Raw genomic sequence first — 18,048 nt, 5'->3', positions numbered from 1 at the left:
AGTCTGAACATTCCCAGCTCTACCAGCCTGTCTCCATACGGGAAGGGGCTCCAATCCTCTTACCAACTTCGTGGCCTCCTCTGGACTTGCTCCTGATGCCTTTTCCTGGCCTTAAAATCAAGAGTCATACACAGTTAGAAGGGGAAAAGGGATTTTACCTTGGTATTTATTTTAAGGATCCTTAGGTGCACACATCCAGGTCATATGCATCGAGATGCACCCCACCGAGAGGGCCCCCAAAGATCAGGTATATCATTATAGGTGTTACTAATTAGCAGATCTATCAAAGATTCCCCAGTGAGAGGCTCAAGTGAGCCCCCCTCCCCAGGGAACCTTCCCCTGGACGGTTCTATCTTGGTTTACAGAATGTGTTCTGGAGAGGACCATGGGCTCTGGGGCACACTGATCCCTAGCTACAAAGATTCTAAAATGTTTAGTCTTTTAGCTTGACAAACAAGAATGTAGGGGAAAAGCACTAGGAATACAGAGGTTGCAAAAAAAGTTATAACAGGGGTATAAGAGAAAAGGCAAAAAATCTTCATGGCATCACTCCAACAGGAGCAATATCTGGAGATACTTTAAGAGGCACAGGGCAGGGTGGCAAGGACCAGGACAGATGAGGGGCTGTTGGCCCCAGCACAGCCCGTGTGCATTAAAACAAAGGGAGGAGTGTGACCCTCTGGGATACAGGATCCTATTCCAGGAATCCAGGAAGAGTATCCAGAAGCAGACAGACCAATGCTTAGCCCAAGGGACTGTGAAGCATTCCATTGGATGAAGAAAGTTAACCTTTGTTTGCCTTCACCTGGAAAACCCAGTGACTGCCTCAGACATTTTTCCCCAAAGTTTTGCTGGATCCTTTCCAAAGGCTCCAAGAATTTGGATTGTTCAGCCTGGAGAAGAGAAAGGTTTGGGGTGACCTAATTGTGACCTTCCAGTACCTGAAGGGAACTTATACAAAAGATGGGGCAAGGCTATTTGCAAGAGCCTGGAGTGGCAGGACGAGGGGGAATGGGTTGAAACCGAAAGAGAGTAGGTTAAGGTTAGATATTGGGAAGAAATTCCTCCCTGTGAGGGTGGGCAGGCCCTGGCACAGGGTGCCCAGAGAAGCTGTGGCTGCCCCTGGATCCCTGGAAGTGTCCAAGGCCAGGTTGGATGGGGCTTGGAGCAGCCTGGGACAGTGGGAGGTGTCCCTGCCTATAGCAGGGGTGGGATGGGATGAGCTTCAAGGTCAATTCCAATCCAAACCATTCTAAGATTCTGAGTATTTGGGGTTTAAAGAGTATTTTTGGGATTTCAAGGCTATGAAATTACCGTGTGAATTGGGTTTTGTACAGTGTGTAGATGATTTGCTATTAATAAATATATATATTATAGGATATATATGTATATAAAATTGCTACATTATATATATGACATATACCTATCCCTATTTGTTATATATATATATATATGTGTGTGTGTGTGTATATATATATATATAAAAAGGTATAAGTATGCCTTTATATGAGGCTCTATTTCTAGTCTATTGTCCTAGTCCATCTCCATCCAAACTTCATTTGGATCAAAAGCAAGTTACATATTTAGGCTTTATTTTAGGCAAATGGCAATGGATAATAGATCTGGAAAGAATGGAGCCCCTAATTTTGTCCAGACACTAGAAAAGAAGTTACGACGTTCTCTTGGGTGTCATGGGATTTTGTTGGCCACGGATTCCTTAAGGCAACTACATCTCTGACTGAGGCAACCAAGAACAAAGAGATAGAATCCAGTGTCCATGCAGTGGATTGTTTGTGGTGCCTTTGTGCTGTCCCCGTGGCACTGAGGGCTGGAACTGACACCAGGCACTGGGACTGTATGATGTTTATCAAGGGCAAGTGCTGGATTCTGCACCTGGGATGGGGCAACCTGGGGTGTACGGACAGACTGGGGAAGGAGAGGCTGGGGAAGGATCTGGGGGTCCTGGTCAGTGGCTGGCTGGACCTGGGTCACACTGTGTCCTGGCAGCCCAAAGGGTCACCGTGCCCTGAGGGGCATCAGGCCCGGCATCACTGGCTGGGCAAAGGAGGGGATTGTCCTGCTCTGCTCTGGGCTGGGGCAGGCTCACCTTGAATCCTAGGTGCAGTTTTGGTAATGTGAGAAAGACACGAAGCCATCAGAGAGTGTCCCAAGGAGGCCACGAGGATGGTGAAGGGTCTGGAGAGGCTGTATGAGGAGCGGCTGAGGGCACTTGGTCTGTCCAGCTGGAGGAGACTGAGAGGACACCTCAGGGATCTGCACCTTCATCACGAGGGGAGCACTCCAACACGGCTGGAGCTGTGTCAGGGGAGGTTTAGGCTGGGTATCAGGGAAAGGTTCTTCCCCCAAAGGGTGCTGGGCACTGCCCAGGCCCTCCAGGGAACGGTCGCGGCCCCAAGGCTGCCAGAGCTCCAGGAACGTTTGGACAACGCTCTAAGGGGTGCACAGGGCGAAGAGTTGGAATCGATGATCCCTGTGAGTCCCTCACAGCTCAGAACACTCCACGTTTCTTTGGCCCTTCACCAGCGGGGCAGAAGCTGCGCATGCGCGGACTGCGCCGGCTGAGGGCGAGCCCGCCGCGCGGGGTTTGCGCACGGCCCCTCGGCAGGGCCGCCTGAGGGCGAGCGCGGGAAACGGCGCCCTGAGGGTGAGGGCGGGCGGCTCCTTCAGCTGCCTTCCTCTCACCTCACATTCTCCTCCAGTTTTTCCTCGGTTATCTCTCAACCCACCCACACCTCGCCTCGCCCTCACCGCCGAGGTTTTGCTGCCCTCCGCCGCGCGCTACTCTGCAGTATTCTGTCTTCGCGCTTTCATCCTCCGCTTGCCTCAGTTTCCCTGGAGGGGGCAGGTGCTGTGTTCTGGGCTGACACTGCTGGGAAGCGGCTCCTTTCTGACAGTGGGGCCGAACTCGGCCGCGTGCTGTGATGGGGGGGGGTTTATGGAGGATTTGCTGAGGGGGAGCTCGGTGCGTGATGCAGAGTCCACTTCTAGCTTGGGAAAGGTGTTTTCCATGGCCTCAGGCGTGGGTGCGTTTGATATTTCCGAACTGAGGGGAAGGCTTGTGTGGCGTCAGACTCAGGGTGATGAGGGTTCTGTTTCTCCCGTACTCATTTGAATTATAGATGGAAACAACCCAAGCCTGGGGGTTTTTGAAATGTGGGGAGGTCCTTTGAAAATGTCGTAGCAAGTTTGGTGCCAGTTAGCACTGAGGAGAATTGCCTTTGGAGGTTCATATAAATACAGATATAAATATTCTAATTATTGCATCCTGTAGCCTCAGGGGAGGCCTGTGCTGCTGTGAATATCAAGAATCTGATACTGGGGATGATTGGAAGAACTGTCCTGCTCTGTTTCCTGAACATTACAGGTTGGTTTGAGCTGGCGAATTGTGCGGGAGGTGTTTGTAAATCCAGGGAATGCCCTGGAGAAGCTGGAGAGCTGCAGGCTGGGCTTTGCTGCCCTTCTTCTCAGCCAGGTGCTAATTGCAGGTGTTCCATTAACAGGCACAGGAGTCTCTGCAGCATGGCAACTGCTCAGAAGCAAAGGAATTCTGTGGTACGGTTTTGTTGTTTTATTTCAGCACAGTAATGGGAAAAACGGGGGAGTTTTGGCTGAAATAGTGCACCCAGGTGCTCTGTGATATTTCTTCACGTGAAAATTGCAGGCTAATTCAGTCTTTTAATTATGAGTAAAGAAGGTATAGAAAAAATAAAGAAAAATTGTCTGAACTTTGTTGTCATGCGCTTGGTAGAAACCGGTTACAACGTGTCCTAGAAACACCTTATATTTATTTATATATATATATTTATATATATGTGTCCTTTAGCTGCATCCTATAAATATTGTAACACCAAGTGTAAGGAATGTGCTTAACTTTATAACTCACAGAAGTCATACTTTTCAATTAAACTAAAATGAAGGCGTTGGACAGGATTGAAGCCTGTACAGGTCTGTTGATGTAGGTAGAGTTTAATTGGTTTCTTTCTGTGATTTTCAGAGTGCAGTTGTGTTTCCCAAGAAAATAGCCACGGAGCAGCAATCCTTGATGCTGGTGAAGAGGCTCCTGGCAGTGGCAGTGTCCTGCATCACGTACCTGAGGGGAATCTTTCCTGAAAGTGCCTATGGAACAAGATACATGGATGGTAACGGGCTTTTTTCCATGATAACTTGCAAAACCTGTTGTCATCAAGTTGTTTTTAAAGCCACTTGGTCTTTTTGATGAATGGACACCACTTCAGTGCATGTAATGGAAATTTCACTAATGCATTAATTAAATTTTGTTCTTGGTTTTGTTATTACTCAGCATTAAAACTATGCTCACGCATAGTAATGTTAGTTTTAGTCTCTTCTTGATGTGTACTTTTAGGGAATGAACTTTTCGTTGCACTTTGTCCTAAGTAAATGTGTGTGTGTTTTGGTTTTTTTTGAGATGTCTGTGTCAAAATTCTGCGGGAAGACAAAAACTGTCCTGGCTCTACCCAGCTGGTGAAATGGTAGGTTGATTCCAGCACACAGGTAACACTTCCTTGGCGTGTAAGTGCTCAAAGAGTCCTTCCTGGTTGTTTGCAGATACAAGGGAAAAAGCTCTCTTGCTGTGAGTGAGCAGCCCACATTTGTGTTGTAGATGTAACAGTTGTGTCTCCAGAAAGGTTTTCAGCTCAGGCCTTAGGAGAGCACAGATCTGTGTTTGCAGAGTGACTATGCTTTATATTTACTGTATAAATACTAAATATCTAATACTAGATATTTATATGCTTCATTCCTCTAGGTGCTCATGAGTACTCAAGGGTGCACAGCAATGCAAAAGTCTAACCAGTAGTTCCTCTCTAGCTGATCAGGAGACTCAATGCCACCCTTTTGCATCTTAAAGGTCTTGCTCACAGATTTTGTAAGAGAGTGGGAGACTCGGGAGGCAGAGCAGTGCCTGCCAGTGATAGCCTGTCTGCTTGAGCACTGCCACAGCTGAGTGTGGCTGTGTCACCTGCGACTGCAGCTGCTTGTTCTGGTTTTCTTTCTGCTCACAGTAACTGTGAGGTCTGTTCCTAGTTGCTCTCCTTGCTTTTTAGAAAACTCTGTAAGGCCTTCGCCTTAGTTACATATTCCTATATTTCCTTACCTCCATAAAGGTTCTTTCCCTCCTCTTCCCCAGTGTGTACAAGGCGTGGGGATGATGCTGCATTCATCCCCTGGCAGTGCTGAGGGGTTCAGATGTGAGGGCTGACAGCTGATGTTAGAGGTGGAGTCAGCCATGTGCTGTCACAGAGTGGGGGGGAAAAGCTTCCTTTTTTGTAACCTGGAATTCCCTAATGGATCTTCTGTGGCTGAGGAAACAGAAGGGTCAGTGCAGTTCACCTTCCTCTCACACACAGTGAGGGCAGTTCACTGCAGCCTGTGGAGGCTGACCAGGACAGGCTCCCTGGTTTTGTGGGAAAAGGATGTGGTACCTGTTGGGAGTTCACAGGTGAGTGGCCTTTCTTGCCCCAGCATCACGTACACACCAAACCCAATTTTTGTTTGTTGACTGTATATGAAAGGAATGTCAGGAAAAAAAAAAATTGGGTTTTGATTGCCTATTTGACTACTGTTTGGGTGTTATGTAAAAAGGAAATGGCAACATCTAAATGAAGGTAATAACTCCTGTGTGCTTCAGCTGTGTTGCTGTTCAGCTGAATTACTGATCTGTGATGAAATCATGGAGTGCTTTGGGTTGAAGGGACCTTAAAGCTCACCTTCTTCCAAGCCCCTGCTGTGGACAGGGACACCTGCAACTAGACCAGGTTGCTCCCCTGATTAATGAGTGCATGTGTTGGAAGTATTGCAATATGTTTTTACTGATAAATTAGTTACCTACAGATTATATTTTTAATTACACTTCCAAGAGGTTGGGATGATTTGGTGTCACAAAGATAGTCATTGCTTGTATCAGTGCTAACAAGGTAGAATGATGGAATAAGTGTTATTTAATGCTCTAATACAATAAGAATAAAAACAAGAGGTTCGTTTTTTGGTGCTATTTGATTTAGTGAGAAACAAGTGAAAATTAGTAGTAGATGGCCAATATTATTTGGTTTTTGCAGGATGTTAGGATGCTATGATGCCTTGCAGAAGAAATACGTAAGTCCTCCAGTCTCATTTCAGTTGTATTGAAATGTTTATTTAAGTCCATTATCTGTCAGTGTAGTTGTAGGACTGCTCAGGGAGTAGCTGAGCTAACTCAGTCAGCTGCAGTGTGGGATGCACAGGCATTTCTGCATAAAATTCTTGTAAACAGCAGCACTGAAAGCCAGGGATCTGTAGGTGTTTTCTTCTGCAGCTGAGTCCTCTCCTCCGCAGAAGAGGAGTGAAGAGGAAGAGGCTTTTCTTCCAACAGGCCTTAGTTGCCTGTGTTGGATTCCAGGGCTAGAGAGACAAAGCAGCTTGGGCAGCAGAAATGGGCTATGAAATATATTTAATGTTCTTTTTCTTTCTCTGTTTATGTTCCTGACAGCTGAGACAGATTGTCCTAGCAGTGAGTATCTCTGAAAAGCAGGGATGCGTTTTTAAGGGACGTTCTTTGAGGGACGTGCAGGTCTCATTCTGATTCCTTTCTTTACTTTCAAAATACAGGTCTACACTCAGCAAGAAGATCCTCAGGTAAATCTGCTGGAATATCTCACGGGATGACTGATGATAATGTGGATGTAGTGAAATGCATGTACAAGCAGGAATATTTAACGTGCACATTTTTCAAAAGGGGACATATGGAAATGCCAAGTGTAAAAATCACTGGAGTCAGTGGGAATTGCCATGTGTGGAATTGCATTTAAGTATCCAGTGTCAGATTATTCTCAGGCTGGTGCAAGCAACCAAAATGTCATTGCAGAGGGAGATGTCCATAAAGATGCCTCATCCCAACTCTGCCTAACAAATCTATGGGACTTTTGTGGAAAACACAAAACCCACTGGGTGTCACCACATCTGTTCTGTGTGTGAAACGTTTTCACAGCGATTAAAACTGGAATATTTTGTGCTAAAAACTTCAGCTGGTATTTCAAAATATTTTATCATGGTGATTCCTGGAAAAGAATCATCATTTTTATTAGCTGACACTTACATGCATTATTACTGTTAATTGTTAGGGGATTAGGAACCTGTATTCAGTAAGTGGATGGGAGTTGGGCTGTCGTTATTTTCTTTAAAGATTAATAGATTACTAACCAGAGCTGCAGCAGGAGTGTGCTTGGCAGCTGATTAGTGTAATAATTACTGGCTTTGTTTGCAGACAGTCACAGAGTGTTACCACTTCAAGTTCAAGTACACCCAGAAAGGGCCACTCCTGGATTTTGGCAGGTACAACCCCTGTGACTGCTCCATGGCCTTACAGTCCCTGTGGACACACCTGAATGTCAGAACTTTGGATTTGATCTGTTTGGTGTTTGCTCTTTAAATTTGGGATCTTGAGACTAATTTTATCAACATACACTGCTAGCTTAGACTTACTAAAATACAATTAATCATTTTGTCTGATTATGCTCGTAATTTTAATATCCACTCAGAAGATGATGCTCAGAGTTTGATACTCTGTGACCAGGATATTTGAGATATTCCATGTGTGTGGGGGGGTGAAGCTTAACACCAGATTCAGTTATCTGAAGATACTGAATGTTACATGGAATTCCTCATTTAGCAGAAATGGTATAAATACACAAAAACCACAATAGAAATGTAAGCTGCACTTAGCAAAGCAGAGCTCTTGTGCTACATGGCTCAGTCATGGTGGAATTCCCATTGCTGAGATAAGATCACTGTGAGGGCACTGGGCATCCCCAGCTGTGGGGAAGGAATCCCTGGGTGAAACTGGCAGGGGACAGGTTTGGATTAAATGTACAGGGGAAATTCCTCCCTGGGAGGGTGGGGAGGCCCTGGCACAGGGTGCCCAGAGAAGCTGTGGCTGCCCCTGGATCCCTGGCAGTGTCCAAGGCCAGGTTGGATGGGGCTTGGAGCAGCCTGGGATAGAAGAAGGTGTCCCTGCCCATGGCAGGGGGTGGGATGGGCTGGGCTTTATGTTCCCTTCTCACCCAAAAGATTGGTGATTCTATGAAGCTGCTCCAGCCAATTCCTCTCTTCAGAATTCTTTTGTTTGTTGTTCAGTTTTTACACTTTTTGGGCCAAACCACAGCTTCACTTCCCCTGTATCCATCTGGCAAACTCAAGGAGACATTCAGGGGCTTTTAATGAACTTGGGGAGAAGCACTGACCCCACCAGTTCACCCACTCAACCCCCATAACTTTGTCTAAAATGGAGGCCCTGCTCAGCTCTCCATGTGCTGAGATCAGGTCACTCCTGGCAGCAGCTGTGGGCAGTGACACCCTGTGCTTGTGCTGGAGCTCTGGGGACACAGCACTGCTCCCCATCTCCTCCAGACCCTCTTCCACCATAGGGATTCACTGCTCAGTCACAGCTACAGGGAAATGGCTTATTTTAAGACAAGTAATTGAAATACAGTTAATTCATACCTGACAAGGTCCTCCCAGCTTCCCTCCTACATAAAATGCTACTTAAATTAAAAAAGAAAAGGCTGCAGTGCTGCAGATGCTTGGGCTGGGTTTAGCTCCTTACCTGTGGAAGGGGAGAAGGGGATGTGACTCCTGGCCACACCAGGTTACCTTAGAGGAACAGCATAAATTCATGTCAGATCAATTTGAAAATAGGTGAGGCTACTTCTCTGGTCCCAGCATGGCAGGAATTAACCAGCTAGAGAGGGGTGAGAGGTCTGAATCCATCACAGTTCAGGGAATGCTTCCAGAAGACAGGGACACAGAAGGAAATAACTCCTGGTGCCTGCCCTGCTGTGCAAGTCCTCAGGTGCCTCAGCTGGGGGCTGTGAGGAGCAGGGGAACAGAGGGAGGGGTGTTGGCATTGAGGTGGGATTTGGGTCAGCTTCTGGTGCAAATGGGAGCATGGAAACGTTGGAGCTGGATGCCAAGAGTCCATTGGGTACCAAGTTTATTATCATTAGCCATTTGTGTCCAAGTCAATAGTGGGACTTCAAGGGAAATGAAGTAGTTAAAACTTCAAAGAAGTGGGGCTTTCACAAGTCCCTCCTTTTCTCTTTCTTTCAGAGTGGGCCTTTAAGCCCCGTGTGATGTAGGGTAGAGCAGTTGGTGCCAGGTGCTGGTCCCTAAGCTCTCCTGATGTCCCTGGCTCAGGGTTTGATCTCCCGAGGGGCAGAGAACATGCAGCACTTAGGCAGGGTTAGGAGTTGCAGTGCTTGTGATCTCAGACCTCGGGCAAGAAATGGGATGCTGCTCATGTTCATAGGCTGTTAAACAGTTGTCTCTTAATACTAGAAACAGCTTACTCTGTATCAGAAATAACCTGGCTACTCTGATTTTAGCAAGGATAAGAGGTCAGACTCCACCATCACCTGTGCAGACACCAAGAAGGCCAGCATCCTCCTCATCCGCAAGATCTACGTCCTGATGCAGAACCTGAGCCCGCTGCCCAACGATGTCTGCCTCACCATGAAACTCCTGTATTATGATGAGGGTACATTGCCATGCCACCCTGCTTTATCAGCTGTGTTCAGCCACTGGAAAGCAATCCAAAGGAAATTTCAGTGGATAATCTTTGGGGCTGCTGGGACTTGTTAAATGAGGTTATTTCACATGTGGCTGTTTCTCACGACAGCTTTGAATCTCCAGGGGGAAGGGATGTGATCTCACTGCAGGAACACAATCCTGCCACTGGCTTCATTGGGTTCGGGTGTGTTCTAAAACACTTGGAGTTTCCCAGAGTATGTTAGACTATAGCATAATTTGCCAGCCTGGTTCTAGTTTGATGACTGTCCAAATGTCTGGCTCTGCTTTCGGAGTGTGTTACTGCCTTAAAATGACAAATCAGAGCTTCTATTTTCTCTCTCTGTATCTACAACCTCTTCCAAGGACCTTTAACTTGGCCTTTGCCTGTTGTGCAAAGAGACAAGAACTTAATTTACTCCAAATTGAATACTGATTACTCCCCTCCTCACACACAGTTTTTTGCAGTAACTCTCTGTATTTAAAGGGGAAAAGAGTTTGACAAGAACATGTTTCATTCTAACACATCTGATGAATTTTCTCTGCAGTTACACCCCCTGATTACCAACCTCCAGGGTTCAAGGAGGCCAAGTACGGGGGGATGATGTTTAATGAGGAGCCCATGTACCTGAATGTGGGGGAAGTGCCAACGCCTTTTCATATGCTGAAACTGAAAATTACAACTGAGAAACAGCGCATGGAGAACGTTGATAAGAACATCCTAAAGCAAGGAGAGACTGCTGAGCCTCTCCAGGTGTGTGGAGCAAGCAGAGATGATCCAGAAGAAGAGAGCCAGGACATGGATGTAAGAGCACAGACTTTATTTTGTTGTACTAGTTTGGAAACAAACCAGTGGGAGGCACCAAGTCAGAATAACAATTTAATGGGGAAATTAAAGAAAAGGAAGAAAAAGAAAAAATAAGAGAACACTGGTTCAAACTGACAGAGTCAAGATACAACCTGAGTCTCTGTTGTAGCAGTGGTAGAATGGTGGCTGCAGCCCTCTGAAGTGGTGATCCTGTAGAAAAAAGGGTCTGCTCTTCCTCAGAAGGTCCAGTGGTGGCTGTGTAGCTCCTGTCCTCTGGAAATCCAGTGGAAAGGGTTCTCTCTGGTGTTCAGAGTCCCAGATTATATCCAAGATGGGATGCTTGGTTCCTCCCTCAGGGTGGAGCATCTCACAAAGGGGTAATGAGTCATGAGGCCAGGTGTTGATTAGGCTCATTAACAGAAGATAGTCCGGAGGGAGTTATCTCTGAGTCATGGGCAGGACAATGATGGGCCATGAACAGCAAGAGAGTCTGGGGGGAGGAGGCAAGGAAACACTGCCCCACCTGATTTCCACAGCTCATGAGGATGGTAATAGAATACACCTCAACCCAGGACATTTGTGTAGCTTTTTGAAGATTTTTTTTTGTGGTGTATTGTCTAGAAAAAGGCCAGTGTTGTTTCACTGCATGTCAGCCATAACATTAATAGCCCCCTTTGTTTCCAGATATCTTCAATCCATGTTTGCCTTAATTTTACTGCTCCAGTTTGCAGTAAAGCAAACTGTTCAAGCAGTGCTTGTGCCCGAGGAGCAGCAGAGGGACAGTTCATGCCACGGGGACAGTGCCACGTGTCCCTGCACAGGGCACAGATGAAACCTCTCTTCATCCCATGTCACAATCACTTATTTCAGTTTTTTCCACCAAAAATCCATCTAATAAGTCTGGCCTTAATCATCTGAGTAGAACCTTCTTCCCTGTGTGTCTGCAGTAAGTGACAGACCTGTTTCTTAATCTAGGAAGATCCTGTCTTGGATAATGAAGTGGAAGATAAGAATCATGTGAATATTTCAGAAGCTCAAGGTAACATTTGTGTATATTTTTCAAGTCTCTGAGTTGTGCCTCTTGCCTGATGTTACTAAAACAAAACCTTCAATTTTCTATTTTCAAATTTTCATTATTCACATACATGACTCTGCCTTTATTTTCTATCAGGGCTTCATTCTGTGAAGCACTTGGTTAACAAATGTTAACATGTTAAAACATGATTAACACGTTTTCATGTTACTGTTCAAAAATTCTGATCTTCTGTTCCATTTTATCAGCTAACCTAAATTGAATGGGGTTTATGTTTAGGAAAAAAAAAATTGTTTGCTTTTTCTACTATTGTTGTTACTAATAATTACTGATTTATTTAGTTTTTGATAATACTTAATTTGCACATTAAACTTGCAGAGATCTTGTACTGTTGAACTCATTATTGCAGAGCTGGGAAGCAGAATTCTCTGCAAAAAACAGTGGTCTAGGTCTGGGGGTTTTTTTTTAAATTTCAGCTTTTTGGGCTTCAGTTCAGCAGAAATGCCACTTTAAGCCACCTTTTCCCCTGCAGTAGCCCAGAATCCCACTGTGCACCCCCACCTTCAGCTCTGGGGCGTGGAGGAGTCGGGGCTCTTGTGGGTAGAGGAGCTTTTGTGTTATGGTAGCCCCTGTGAAACACCTCCAAAGGGAGCTGCTCGTGGCTGTGGTTTGCTGCTCCTGCTACAGTAACTTCACCAGAATGTGTTTGGTTTTATGAATGATTCTGTGTTCCTCCATGCTGCTTCCTGCTTTAGTGCCTTTTCCAGCTGATTGTGCTCTGGGGACCTGCTGCCCTTTTCCTGTGTACTGGAGTATTTTGATAATTGCAAGTGAACTTTTTTTGCCATCTCAGGATAGAGTCCCAGAAGGGTTTGGGTTTAAGGGAGGCACCTTAAAGCTCATCTCGTTCCACCTGTGCCTGCCATGGGCAGCAGCACCTCCCACTATCCCTGGTGGCTCCAGCTGGCCTTGGACACTCCCAGAGATCCAGGGGCAGCCACAGCTTCTCTGGGCACCCTGTGCCAGGGCTTCCCCACCCTCCCAGGGAGGAATTTCTTTCTTACATCAAATCTATCCCTGCTCTCTGTCAGGCTAAAGCCATTCCCCTTGTCCTGTCTCTCCAGGCCTTTGTTCAAACTCCTTCTCCAGCTCTCCTGGAGCTCCTTTAGGTACTGGGAGAGGCTCTAAAGTCTCCTTGGAGCCTTCTCTTCTCCAGGCTGAACAATCCTAACTCTCTCAGCCTTTCCTTGTAGGAGAACTTTAATAGGAACAAGTTCTAGCAAAGTATTTTTGTTAGTATGAATCACACCAAAATGAGTTTCCTCAAGTGTTTTTCCTAACACTGTAAATAAAGTCTGTCAATAAATAACTGTCCTGGCTCCCCAGCCTGGCCACAGCTGCCACCAGGAACGTGCCCTGGAAGCTCCCCACTGCTGGTTTCTAATCAGAGCATCAAGATGTGGACCCAGACTGTCTCCAACTCAAAACATGAGGCACCAAATTGTCCTCAGGGATCTCAGGAGCTTCCTTTTCAGATTTTAGATAAACCAGGAGGAAAAGCAGAGGATAGTTTGTGTTCACATTTCCCAGTTTAGCCCAGGGGCCTGAAGACTGAACTTTGCTGCCAAACAAACTGAAGAAGGAATTGCTGCTTGTTGATCTGCTCCTCTTGGAGGGGCTGCATAGAAGCATCCAGACAATCTGGAACCCATTTGCTGTACAGAAAACATTTCAAATGTTGGGTTTGGGGTTTTTTGAGAAGTAACATGTGCAGCTTTGCCAAACCAGCTGCCATTTCCATGCTGCTCAAAAACGATAATGGAAATGTGTAGGAAACAGCACATTTAGATCAGTATTTTTATCTTGACAATGCTAGTAGGCTGCAGAACTGGAATAACCACTTGAAGGTCTGTCTGATTCTTTTAAAAAGTCATAAAAATTCCAAAACCATGCAAAAATCCAGCAAATTTCTTGTCCTAGGGAGTTGGCAAATGTTTTATTTACAGGAACTACGAGACACAGGGAAACACATTTGTCACCCTGAAATTCTTCTGTTGTTTCCACAGCTGATGCACAGTCACCCTCCACCATTCCCTGCTTCTATCTGTATCCTAGAAAAACAGCATGAATTAGAAACAGCAACCAAACTGTCTGGAACTGCCTATTCCCCCTTGGGAGCCTGTTCCTGCAGCTGCAGGCAGTGACAGGGGCTCTGCAGCTGGAACTGCTGCTTGGGTGTGGCTGGGTGGGTTCAGGAGGGGCAGGAGCTGGGCCAGAGTGGCCTTTTCCCTGTCCTGCAGCACAAAACGAGCTCCTGAGGCTTCGGGCTTGAATCAAATCCCACTGCAGGCAAGCCTTCAGCAGGGCAGTGTGTGAGGGAGCTGGGGACCAAACCCATCCTCCAGAGGTCCTGTGTGTCCCAGGGCTGCTGAAGTGAGCTGGAGGCTGGGGTGGGAAATGGCTGAGTTGAAAAGAGGAAGTTTAAATCTTGGTGGAGTTAAGGAGAACTGGAGCCCTCTGGAAGCACTTGTTCCCAGCAGTTCTCAGTGTTCCCTGGAGCAGAGCTGCTGTTGTTTGCTGTGGGTTGTGGGTGTGCTGTTGTGAGCAGCTTTGTTTAACTCTTCAACTCTTTCCATCTTTCAGAAAAAAATTCAGCTCATGAAGAGGAAGCTGGAGGGATCCAGACTCCCCATGTTTCTAATCCTCAGGTATGAAAATTCTGTCATCTTCAGCTTCTACTGGAGCTTCTGTGAAGCTTCTTCCCTCCTTTGAGTGATCCGTGGGTAATCTGCTAAAGCCTTATTTCCCACAGTCACTATTTCCAGCAACAAAATCCCTTTACATTTCATTTCCTGGAGTTTTCCAAAACTATTCTAAAGCTCTGACAAAAGGCTGTTCCTCTGTGATACAGCTCCCAAACCAAACAGATGCTGGGGCTGTTACTAAGTGAAAAGGGGAGTGTCATTTCCATCTTAATAAACTGCTTAATAGGAATTCCACTGCTAATTCTGACAGACCAAAGCTTGTTTAGAAGTTGATTAAAACTTAAAAATTCAAGTTTATAACTCAGGTTATATTCCCTGCATGTAGAAATTGGTGGCATTTATACGTGGAGGACTGCTTCACACAGGTCCTTAAGATTTCTTAAAACAGGATAGCTGTAGGTAAGTGTGAGTGATTTACTGTATAAAACCAGCACATGCTTCTCTCTGCCAGGGCCCTGCAGCACACCCAGCTGTAAATGCTGAGACTTCCACGGGTTATCACCATATAAATACTCCCATATCTCAATTTTGGCTCAGGCACAGCAGAGAACAGTGAATGCCCCAGCACTGAGCCCTGCTGTGGTCTCCAGTGTGTGTTTTTTGCTGCTTTCACAAGGAAAAATCTACTTTCTGATTTCAGGTTGATCATTTGACTCGTAAAACGTCTGAGCTGATTGTGTCAGAGAGCAGGACAAGAAGTGGAAAGATATTCCAAAGCTGCATTGTTAGTATCAGTTTTTCTTTAGTTCTCATTATTTCTGTTCCAAGCAGTGAATAAAACTCGGAGCTTGAATGCATTTGCTACTGACAGAATGAAATTCTCATCACTTCCTAAATTCCCATTAGATTCAACAGGGTCAAAATCGTTCTGTCCAAAAAGAGTTAGAAGCTGGTTCGATGCAGGTAACACAGGTTGAGAGAGATTCCTTAGTTTTAGTTGCTATCCTGTTGGGAATGCATTTAGCCAGATTTCCTGCTGGTTTGATCCATCAGCCATGGGGGGTTGTGCCAGCAGAGATCCCCAGCACAGTTCACCAAGAGATCCTTGTGCTTCTGCTTGGGAAACACTGGGCCAAAATTATAACCTCGCCTCTGTGACTCCTTCATTCCAAGAAAAATCCCTTTTATTTGCTTCATCAGGTCAGTCTGGCAGGCAGTGCTGCTTGTGGGGAGCCAAATCCTTCCCACCTGGCACAGCTGGAGCAGAGGTTGTGTCCAGGGTGGAATTGGACCTTTGGGGGTGGCTTTGGGGCCCCCATGTCTGTGCTGCTCCCTCACTAACTGAGCTTGGCAGCTCTGTGAGGCTGTGGGGGCCTTCACCAGGTATTGGGAATATTGGGAATGCTGAGTTAGGGGTAGGTCCTTCTCCAAAACCTGTGGGGGGGAATTCTCTCTTTTACAGCAAGAAATTGTTCCCTGTGAGGGTGGTGAGGGGCTGGGATGGAATTCCCAGAGAAGCTGTGGCTGCCCCTGGATCCCTGGAAGTGCCCAAGGCCGGGTTGGATGGGGCTTGGAGCAGCCTGGGACAGTGGAAGGTGTCCCTGCCATGGCAGGGAGTGGCACTGGATGAGCTCTAAGGTCCCTTCCTGCTTCCAACCAGTCATGTTCAGTGGTTGTTCTTACTCAGTGATGTGACAGAAAAAAGAGAATGTTGTTCTGTTTGCTCACTGTCCCTTGCTCACTATCCCTGTGTCTTTTTCAAAGAGGTTTTACTGAACTTAGTAATAAATTTATTAGATGTAAACAAAACACGAGTGCTTTCGATAACCAAAAGCACAGTGGAGCTAAAGGTTCATTGTCATCTTTTCCTGGCAGAGTCAGACCTACCAGGACTGAGCTCCCAGGAGGTTGTTGGCTGCTGAGCAGCCTCTCCAGGGTGCACAACCCTCCTGGTGCTGCTCCCTCTCCCCAGGGCTGCTCTTGGAATGGGACAGTGCAGGGGAACAGCCAGCATTGCCTTGGAATCACGGAATGGTTTGGATAAAGGGCCATTAAAGCTCACCCAGTGCCACCCCCATGGGCAGGGACAGCTCCCACTGTCCCAGGCTGCTCCAAACCCCATCCAGCCTGGCCTGGGACACTTCCAGGGATCCAGGGGCAGCCACAGCTGCTCTGGGCACTCTGTGCCAGGGCCTGCCCACCCTCACTGGGGGGAATTTCTCCATATCTCCAACCTCAATTTCCCCTCTTTCAGTTTGAACCCACGACTCCTTGTCCTGTGCTGCAGTTCCTGATGGACACAGCTCCTTGATGCAGCTGTGACAGCAGGAATACATCCCAGCAGGAATACATCCCAGCCTTCCTTCAGTTGGTCAGTTCTGCCAGGAAATGGTATCCAGATGTTCCTGCAGGCCCAGCACAGCTGGCTGGGACTGGGGTGAGGCTCTGGATGTGTCACACCTCTGTCCTGCTTGGGGTGGGCTGTGCCCTGTTCTGATACCACGGAGCTCCTGTAATTCCATGAATTGGTTTTCCTTGGCAGGTTCACCAGGCTGAGCTCTCCTCCAGCCAGGACGTGCTGCCCAAAAGGAGGAAGCTCAGCGAGCCCAAGGAGCCGTTTTAGCCGCCCCTCTCCCGTCTGCCCGGAGTTCTCCGCTTCCATTCGGTTGTTCTGTGTCACTGTTGGGTTTTAAGGATCAGTTCTGCTCCATTAGCAGTCCCATGGGAGTGTGTTTTAAGGAAGGAAAATGTCAGGAAGTCCAGCTGAGGAATTCTGAACTCATTTTGTACAGGACCAGCAGGCAGGACCAGAAATCCTTGGATCTGGGGATTGGGTACATCCAGGTCCTGCTGGTGATGGAGGAAATTCATTCCCCCCGCACAAGGTTTCACCAGTGCTTTTGGGCTGTGGTTCCGAGCTGAGGAACTCACCCAGAACCTGCCTGCCCCAAAACCTCTCCAGTTTTGGGGTGATTTCCAGAGCTTTCCAGAGGGCTGGGCTGTCAGTTACACGGTGTTACAGTTTTGGGGTTACAGTTTTCGCTTTTCAGTTGGAGGAGTTGGATGCTTTGCATTTCTTCCACACCAAAAGCACCATACTCAGGTGAAAAACAAGCCCTCTTCGTGCCTTAAATTCCAGATTCCCTGCCAGAATGCAGGAATTTCTCACGAAGAGCCGTGGCAGCGTCTGTTCCAAGGTGTGGGGGTATTGGGAGAACCTGGATGTCCCTAAAACGATTTATGGCAGAGGCTGGACACGGTGCCAAGTCCTCCTTCAACAAACAACCCGTTAGTTTTCGGGTGCCGTGAGGGAATGGGAGCGAAGCCGTTCCCGCCGGCGCGGGCGGGGACAGCTGAACGTTTCTTGACAGTTTTGACTTTTAAATTACGAATGTCTGTTCATCATCAGCCCTCTATTAAACGGCGCTCACCCCTGGCTGCGTGTTCCTTTACCGGCGGCATGGGGCCGGAGCGGGGAGAGGACGGGAACGGGATGGGATAGGGGGACGGGACCGGAGCGGGAAAGGGATGGGACACGGGATGGGACAGGACTGGAACGGGACAGGCCGGGACGAGTGGGGACGGGACTGGAGCGGGAAAGGGATGGGACGCGGGATGGGACAGGACAGGCCGGGGGACTGGAGCGGGAAAGGGATGGGACGGGACTGGAGCGGGAACGGTACATGGGACAGGCCAGGACGAGCGGGGACATGGACTGGAGGAGGAACGGGACGGGAACGGGATTGGACACGGAATAGGACACGGGACGGGACTGGATTGGGAACAGGATGGGACTGGAACGGGGCACGGGACAGGACTGGAACAGGACAGGGACATAGAACGGGACCGGACACGCGGGCGGGGGCGGAGCCGCCCCTGACAGACAGGAGAAAGTCCCGCCCCTCAGCCCAGCCCGGCCGCGCTCA

The 18,048-nt window shown here is 47.5% G+C and overlaps 1 protein-coding gene across 6 annotated transcripts; it reads left to right on the top strand.

Moving 5' to 3' along the window:
• Nucleotides 1-2,578: 2,578 nt before the first annotated feature.
• Nucleotides 2,579-17,558, top strand: HORMAD1 (HORMA domain containing 1). Of its 6 annotated transcripts, none has more exons than XR_011146629.1 (16): nt 2,596-2,866; nt 3,293-3,385; nt 3,522-3,573; nt 4,016-4,160; nt 4,448-4,511; nt 6,096-6,132; nt 6,506-6,526; nt 6,625-6,651; nt 7,280-7,347; nt 9,396-9,547; nt 10,125-10,381; nt 11,360-11,423; nt 14,061-14,125; nt 14,823-14,906; nt 16,377-16,559; nt 16,665-16,750. XR_011146629.1 is itself a non-coding variant. In XM_068995279.1 (15 exons), the coding sequence occupies exons 3-15, from the start codon at nt 3,541-3,543 to the stop codon at nt 16,743-16,745; spliced, it is 1,098 nt and encodes a 365-aa protein (XP_068851380.1). In that variant the 5' UTR covers nt 2,579-2,665; nt 3,293-3,385; nt 3,522-3,540; the 3' UTR covers nt 16,746-17,558. The 6 variants fall into 6 exon arrangements, 4 of the variants coding, with proteins under 4 accessions (XP_068851380.1, XP_068851382.1, XP_068851378.1 ...); XR_011146630.1 differs by having other exon boundaries at nt 16,377-16,493; nt 16,665-16,743; XM_068995279.1 differs by lacking the exon at nt 16,377-16,559 and having other exon boundaries at nt 2,579-2,665; nt 16,665-17,558.
• The last annotated feature ends 490 nt before the right edge of the window (nt 17,559-18,048 follow it).

The sequence above is a fragment of the Aphelocoma coerulescens genome, chromosome 25 (genome assembly GCF_041296385.1).
Source record: "Aphelocoma coerulescens isolate FSJ_1873_10779 chromosome 25, UR_Acoe_1.0, whole genome shotgun sequence".
Lineage (NCBI taxonomy): Eukaryota > Metazoa > Chordata > Aves > Passeriformes > Corvidae > Aphelocoma > Aphelocoma coerulescens.
This window is presented reverse-complemented; position numbering and strand designations above follow the sequence as displayed.

Bases quoted from the DNA above. Each gene is read 5' to 3' on its own strand.
- HORMAD1 (XM_068995279.1), top strand. From the start codon at position 3,541: ATGGCAACTGCTCAGAAGCAAAGGAATTCTGTG. The intron at 7,348-9,395 runs GTACAACCCCTG...CTCTGATTTTAG, and splicing joins CCACTCCTGGATTTTGGCAG to CAAGGATAAGAGGTCAGACT. The intron at 14,907-16,664 runs GTTAGTATCAGT...TTTCCTTGGCAG, and splicing joins AGATATTCCAAAGCTGCATT to GTTCACCAGGCTGAGCTCTC.